At 35.1% G+C, this 8,014-nt stretch overlaps 1 protein-coding gene and 1 long non-coding RNA gene across 2 annotated transcripts; one reads left to right on the top strand and one right to left on the bottom strand.

Moving 5' to 3' along the window:
* The first annotated feature begins 1,645 nt into the window (after nt 1-1,645).
* Nucleotides 1,646-2,257, top strand: LOC112163801. Its single transcript, XM_024300059.1, has one exon. It carries the CDS (start codon nt 1,646-1,648, stop codon nt 2,255-2,257), a length of 612 nt encoding a protein of 203 aa, XP_024155827.1.
* A 2,491-nt stretch (nt 2,258-4,748) lies between these two features.
* Nucleotides 4,749-8,014, bottom strand: LOC112202494. Its single transcript, XR_002937399.2, has 3 exons — nt 6,982-8,014; nt 6,336-6,427; nt 4,749-4,860 (listed from the first exon to the last, which is right to left on the bottom strand). It is a non-coding gene; the product is annotated as an uncharacterized LOC112202494 (long non-coding RNA).

Raw genomic sequence — 8,014 nt, 5'->3', positions numbered from 1 at the left:
CAAACAGAGCGTCATCAGGTCCATGAATCCCTCAGCTGCACCCAACGTCCGATCGGTGCAGAGGTTTTCTCGGTTTCCTCCGATCTAGAGACTTCGAGAGATGGTGGCTGTGATGGTGGAGAGGGCCGGCGTGGGGCACCTGCAGGCATGGATAAGGCCGGTACGGACGAGCAAGCAGGGGTGTTGCTGCGTCGGGGCTGGGACCTATAGGAGATGGGCTGCAGGTGAGCGACTGGAGAAGAGGGCCTGGAGAAGACGAAGGCAGTCCAATCGGAATCTGGCTGGAGGAGCATGGGTGTCCACATGGGAAGCGTGGGTGGCCGGAGAAAAATTTTGATGGTTTTTTTTTTTTTTTTTTTTCTGATTTTGATGGGAAGAGCTCCGAGAATGGGGAAGGAAAAAAAGGAAAAAAAAAGTGAACGTTTACAATTGAACATATAAATTGATCAATTGTGTCTGTAGTGAATTCATTTTGGTTCACTTGAGGGCAATAATATGAGTATTGTAGGGCAATAATAAGATTACTGAGGGGCAATAAAATGTTTATTAGGGCAATGATAAGATTATTGGGGGGCAATAATAAAATTCCGAAATCTTTCAAATTTTAAAACATCTTCATTTTTCACTAATTATTGATCCCCGATAACAAGTTTATTGGGGGGCAATAATATGATTACTGGGTATTATTGGGGGGTAATAAAATCAGACGCGGGAATCCGGTCACCAGTCCGGTAGTCAGATTCGGGATTCAGGTCGCAGGATTCCGCAGCCGGCCACTGGTCACCGGAGCATAGCAAGGTGGAGGATGACTTTTCTCTCTAAGTGAGAAAGAAGGAGAGGGCAAAAAAGTCCCAAAAATAAATAAAAAGAATCAAAAAAGAATTAATTGGGTATTAGGGAAATAATCCCTTAGAGTGTTTTGGGTAAATGGGGTTAAAAAACTGTTAGTGGAGCAAGTGGGCAATTTTTAAGCTGAAATTGGGTAAATGATCATTTCCCTTTTTTTGTTTTTGTTTTACCACATCTTAACGACGTTAACATTCAATTGAGAAAAAATAGAGTAGAAATGAATGTTAGCTTATGTGGCACAATAAAAGAGGAGAGAAAGACCAATAATATAAGGGATATGAGAAGTGCATCCATTCAGTTCGTCAAAAGAGGACTGGTTTTTTTTCTTTCTTTTACCACATCTTAACGACGTTAACATTCAATTGAGAAAAAATAGTGTAGAAATGAATGTTAGCTTATGTGGCACAATAAAACCCATTAGATTAAAAGGAGGAGTAAGATTTTATGAAATTTATGTAAATACAAGAAATCTAACTTTAGCGGATCTAAATCCCCATTCTACTCTATACCAGTTATCTCTTTATGGGAGCAGAGTTATTGATAGTCTATACCATTTTTTGGGAGCTGTACTTATTTTTCTTAACCCTAGCTACCTAATATCTAGGTCTCTTTACAGCAAATCTATTTACTTGGCAGAAGCCATTCGGTATAAGGAAAAGGATAGTTACTTGATCACTACTCCTTAATTATCCTTATCCCTTAAGGAAAAGGAAACCAAGCCGACCTCATTTTCGTATAAATAAGACAAAAAGAAACCAGAGCCCTCACTCACTTCACTCGCAAAACAATCATCACAATGGAAGAGGTAAAGTTGATATGTCTTGATGAGCGTTGGGTCTCCATTGCAATAGACAATCGAGACGATCTTGGGGATGTTGGGTCCCTCCACTTCAAGTTTCTGGAGCAGGTCTTACCACACTGCTCCAAAGACCAGTTGGTTCACATCGAGAAGAGCACCAAAGGTAAAGATCTGAGTCCCATCACCGATAAGCTGTGGAAGAAGTTCTTCGAGAGAGATTTCGGTGTTAAAGCCACAGATGAGGTGATCGAGAAGATGAAGATCAAGAAAGTGAGTTTCAAATGGTCGGAATTGTACCACGCCAAGTTGAAGAGAATGGAAGAGGCTGAGAAAGAAGCGGGTGAAAGGTTGAAGAATCTGTATCAGAAAGAAAGCGCCCGGAAACGAAGCCGGCAAGTTAGGGTTTTGGATAAGGTTCCACCTTCTTCTTCAAGCAATAAAAGAAGTGGATCCAACGCAGGGAGCAAACTGATGAAGAAAGTGAGGAAAGAGTATCTGAATTGTTTGGAGGTGAAAAATCTTGAAGCTGTGAAGATGAAGAGAACTGCCCAGTGTTCTGGTCTCATCAAAAAGCCAAGAACGACTCTTCAAGCTACTAACGTCTTTTGAATCATTGATCAATCTTGGAGGTGGCTTCAATCTTCCCAGTTCCCACATAGCTAGTAATTAAAGAATATACGGAAAGATCAAGATTTGTTGTTGATTTCAAGAAAAAGAAACGAAGGAAACAAAGATATACATTTGTTTTTGTTCATCTCTTTCCTTATGTAACTTAACTTGTGACTAATGAAATATAAAGTTCTTCTTTGATGATAATTTGGTGTTTTTGGTTATATATATGAATCTGTTCTATTTGTGGTCTGATCTTGGTATGTTCTGACTCCACCTTGCCTTTTCCATTTTGCATCCACGACACAGAATATAATGAAAAAATGAATCTAAAAGAAACTGTACGGTATCGAAGGAGGGATAATATATGGGAGGACTAGTACTTCTTTTTATCGAAGTCCACAAAGTCTAGAAATGCTTTTCAGTTTCGTCTTCCAAATATTAATTGTTGAACTGAATTCTTTCGAGAAATAAAAGTTCCAAGGATTTCCTGAGAGTGTACTTACGGGTCATTGGAGTTGGTTGCCCAGATATCGTATGATTTTATGTAGAATGATAGGTGTATCTATGTTTTGCGTACTATAATGAAAGGTAGCCAATGGCTGAAAGCCTGAACATGAAAGTTGGAACATGTTGAGAATTCTCTGATTGATGAGCACATCCTGCACTCCATAAGTCTAAGCTGCTTGGTGCCTTGAGACTTTGCACCTGCAGATGAAAGAGAAAAGGCAAGCCATGCCAGTTAGCAACTTCATACATCTTCTGCAACGGCCTCATTTGCCTTATTAGTGAAGGAAGTAGAGGAACTAAAACTTCTATTATGGCTTAATACCTTTATGTTAGACTTCCCCCCATATCATACCAACTTAGATTGGTAACTAGAGAAGTAGAGACAAATGTAGAGATCTTTCTGTTACTTAACAAAGTGTGTTGGCTTTTGGAATTAGTCGTTTTGTATAATCTCTGTATGTTGTTGCAACAGTTTGGAAAAAAATAAAAGAAACAAATATGCATACAAGCTTGTAGGACAGTCATGTCGAATCTCATCATGCTGGTGTTTTATGATCAAGCTTTTGAAAAGATAAAAGAAGAAAAAGAATAATTAAAAAAATGAGGTTTAGTGGGTGAGAACTGAAGCTTGAACTAAGACAAATTCAAGGCATCATATTTGCAGCCATGAAGCGGTCCTTATCGAGTAGAAGTTAATTTATATGGAGAGTAGAGGAAAACGAGCAAAAAATATAAAACCCTATTAACTCAAATTAGAGAGCAAAAGACAATTAACAATTGGATTTTACTCGCAGAAGTTATTATCAGGGTTGTTGTTCTTATATTGTAACAAATGTTTCATTCCCTTGCAATTTAAAGTGCATCCTTCATGACTGTAAGAACATATTTGTTTTTGACTTCTCATCCCATTCAATTTTCCTATAGAAGAACATATTGATAACTTGATGCAAAAATTAAAATAACTTTCAGAACACACTATGCCAAAAAGTTAATCAGACGACAGAGTTTATCTGTCGTCTGAGGCGCTGCCGTCTCTTGTGCAATCAGAAGACAGATAATTAAACTCTGTCGTCTGATTGCACTCAGACGACAGACATGTTTTTGGTCTTCTGTTGTCTGATTGATTCCTCGCATGTAAAGGTGTGTGTTATGAAGATTTCAGACGACAGAAATGTGTTACCTTATATATAAACAGACATCAACAGTCTTTATCTTCTATTGTTTAATAGTAATTTCAAAGACAGTATTCATGATCTTTCAGTGGTATGAATGAACTAAAGTATTAGGTGCTGAGAACTTATTTGTTGTCTGTAATGGTTATAAACTACAAATAATTGTGGTCTTAAGTATGTTTCAATTACATATAACTGCAGTCTGAAAATATAAGAAACATCAGTTATTTGTTGTTGTAGCTACATTTATAATTCGTTTTTATGTTGTCTGAATGTGTATAAAACAACAAATAATCCAACTATTATGTTGTCTATGTCTATTACATATAACAAATATTTGTCGTGGTTTTTTAGTTCAGATTACATTTTTCTTTTGTCTTAATCAATATAGGAGGATAGTTATTTATGGTTCTATGTACCTTTGAGCGACAACTATCTGTTGTCTTAACCAATATAAGAGGATACTTATTTGTGGTTCTATGTACATTTGAGTGACAATTTTATGTTGTCTTAATCAATATCAGAGGATAGTTATTTGTGATTCTATTCTATTCTATTGTTTCTCAGCTGTTCCAACAACATATTGTTTTTCAAGTTTGTTGTTGCCTTGTATTTCAGATGACACATATAAGTTTGCTCTTGCCATTCTTTGTTGTTCGCATTCATTCTGAAAACTCCAATGCCATTACAGCCATCAAAATACATCTACAATAGTCATTAACTGTTCCATGAGACCTAACTATATATTGAAGCTAACTAGCAAAATAATTTACAATGTACTCTAGAGCTTGGACATTTGTTTTGTTTTTCTTCTCCTCCCGTGGCTTTGCTGTAGAATATATTAAATGCTCCTAGCTCCTTCAAGATGCCAATCACTTGCCTTCAGAGTTTGCATAGAATTTTTCACTGCATATGCTGAAACTACAAGGTATAAAGCAAAACCCAAACAATTATTAGGCTAATGATATCATCAAAGGAACAAAACATGGGCATGCTTGATGCATTTTTGAATGAGAACCAAACATTCCAGCAACTATTGTTCCATGATAGAGAAATCTAACCAGATATTTACATACGCAAATGAAGAACAAATGTTTTGAGCACTAAGACCCAATATCGTCTATCAGCTCTCAATGTGTTTTCTGTACCTTGAATTTGAGCCATAATCAAGGCCATTGGGCTCAAAAGACATGACAATACAGTTACATTTTGCACAGCCTCTAATCAAAACTTGTCAACTTATGTCAAAGAGAGCAGTCGCATATATATATATATATATATACACATATACAGAAGCAAATTAACATCATAACCATACTTTGATAACCTGATGTGCCAAAAATTTCATACCATTCCAAGCTCTGTGTAAATTATGTTTTATATTCTAATATGTGGGACTGTAAATACTTGATTTTGGACCAGAAGCTACTCAATACATATGAAGAAAGAAGCATCAAGTGATTAACAGAATAATATGAAATTAAATAAGGCATCTCCAATCAATATAATTAGAATTCAAGGTACCATAAATTTTACATGAAATGAAGAACCCAAAAACAAAACAAAACAAAACACTTCTATTAGCTTAACTGAAAAACAAATAAGATTTCAAATCAAGAAAACAAAGACAGATTAATTTCCAATCAAATAAACTGTTCAGTCTATTTGGGGTCCAAGCACCATACCTTCCCTTTCGAATAATGCTGATGCTTTGGAAGACTTGATAAGATATTCACAGGATATGTGAAAGTAGTCATAGAAGAATTGAGAAATGACCAGAGAAACGATGTGGGTTTTGTTCGATCAACAAATTTTTACAGATAAAGCTATAAAAGATAATGAAAGAGTTTTATCATCAACTATTCAGAAATTAAACACAAGTGAAATTGGAACTCTAATTCAGAAATTAAACCCATAAAAAACTCTTGGAAGAAAATTTCAATCCATGAGGAGAGAGACCTTAAAAGTTTTCGTGGATCCACACTAAGAAGGTCGACATGTGCTTTCTTATAAATTTGTCGACATGCATAAATAGATGCTAGAAATTAAAATTTAGTGTTTTCTTGGTAACGTTATGGAGTTCTGATTTGGCTGTTAATCTAATTTCATATAAATCTCATATTCACAACCACACTAAATTTGAAACAGAGCAATCCACTAATGAACAATGATGCTAGCAGTGAAGCCCATATCGATCAACATCCTAAATTATATAGACACACAAAAACAAAGCTTAGGACAGAAAATAGGAAACTCATTTCAATGAAGAGCAACGCTTTAGATGTTCAAAGGAGTCGGTATGCAAGATAACGAAATAAAGGAAGGAGAACATAGCCTGGAATTCCCAAACAAACTAAATAAAAAATAAATAAAAAAATGAGAGCTGATTACTCAACTGTAAAGACGACCAGGTTGAGATAGAAGCCCCAAAGATGGATGATTGCACCTTTGAACAGTTCCGATTGTGACCATACCCAGCACTTGACACCTAAATCACCAAAAAAAGAAAGAAAAAAAACTATCATTTACTGATTCAGTGAGTAGTGATTTCATATCAGAAACCAACCAGCAATCGAAAAGCCATACAAAGCCATCAAAACTCAACTCCACTACTAAAACATACACCGAAAAACTGTTCTCCAGTAAAAAAAAAAACACACACACACACAAAGTAGCAGAGAGCACAAAACATAAATCCATAACCGATGAAAGATGACAAAACATGAATTATAAAAGCAATAAACTGGAATATGTTTAAAAAATAAAAAAGCAAACAATTGGAATATGAATTATTCTATGTATGATCTACTGTGTATGAACCGAGGAAGCACCTATTTTCAATAAGCTAATCTATTTGCATTTAATCTTCTTGAGATATTTTCTTTCTGGATGCCATATTATTTGTATGTGAGAAATACTTCATTTTCTTGTATTATATTTGATAAGTATAATGTTGAATTAAATAAGAAAAGAGTTAAGACACTTAGAATACCCATCGTAAAACTATATTTTAAGTTGAGTCACACAAACATGAAATCTCACCTATTTCTTCTTGCTAACAGAACTGCAATACAATAAAAAGTAGAAATAAGGATATCATACAAAGAAGAATAAATGATGCAATTGACAAAGAGAAAAATTAAGCATACAGCTTTTAAGAATAGAAATCTATCATATAATTCATATCGAACACAAACTATAGCTATGAAGATCATGAACATGCAAAAAAAGAGTCTATGAATTCAGTTGAAAGTATAAGGAAAACCGGTCTGAAGCAGAAACCACAAATAAGAGGGCAATCATATCAATGAAGCATAACAGTAATCAATATTTTCTCTCTTAGAACTCCCCCTTTCTTAATGTGGACATAATGTTCAAATAGAAATGAAATTTTGAAATAAAGGTCCAGCTGCCTGTGAAGCAATTATTTATAGTGGAAGGTACATACCCAGGTGATGGAAAGCTGGGAAAAGAGTAGAGAAAAGGCTTGGTAAAGCAGAAGAAGATGCAGCAGAGGACTAAGTTTGTTTCATATTCACAATCCCTCAAATATCTGGTGATATCTGACTTTGTCAGCAAAGGAGTTTTACTTACCCAAAAGAACCTACATTTGATGAATCTAAACACAACACCCTATCTATTTAAAAAGAAAAACAAAAAGAATTGTCTTTTTAGCAGAAAATATCTAACTTGATCTCATCGAACTAAGACAGAAACACTAATCTTATTCTACCAATCTTTTTCTCGCAACTCATTCAATCAACTCAGCTAATAACAGCAAAAGACCTTTGATCAATTCCATACAATGATCCAACAGACAATTATAACAGTTAATTAACTACCATGTCTCATTGTGTACAACCAAAAATTAGAAAAAGTGGAGCCATAAAATGGTTTGAGATTATCAAACGGATACTAAAATAAGAACTGTGAGTGCTGCCATAATCTAAATCCACTCTGCATAAATGCATGTTGATTATAAACAATATATAAAAGCCAATCAAAAAGATCACTAATTAATCACAGCTTGTCCCCAAATGTTTTTTTTCTTTTCCGGTAAAGCAAATAAGATCGA

This window comes from Rosa chinensis, chromosome 5 (genome assembly GCF_002994745.2).
Source record: "Rosa chinensis cultivar Old Blush chromosome 5, RchiOBHm-V2, whole genome shotgun sequence".
Lineage (NCBI taxonomy): Eukaryota > Viridiplantae > Streptophyta > Magnoliopsida > Rosales > Rosaceae > Rosa > Rosa chinensis.
The sequence above is the reverse complement of the archived record's forward strand: the minus strand, read 5'-3'. Positions and strand labels throughout refer to the sequence as shown.

Bases quoted from the DNA above. Each gene is read 5' to 3' on its own strand.
- LOC112163801 (XM_024300059.1), top strand. From the start codon at position 1,646: ATGGAAGAGGTAAAGTTGATATGTCTTGATGAGCGTTGGGTCTCCATT.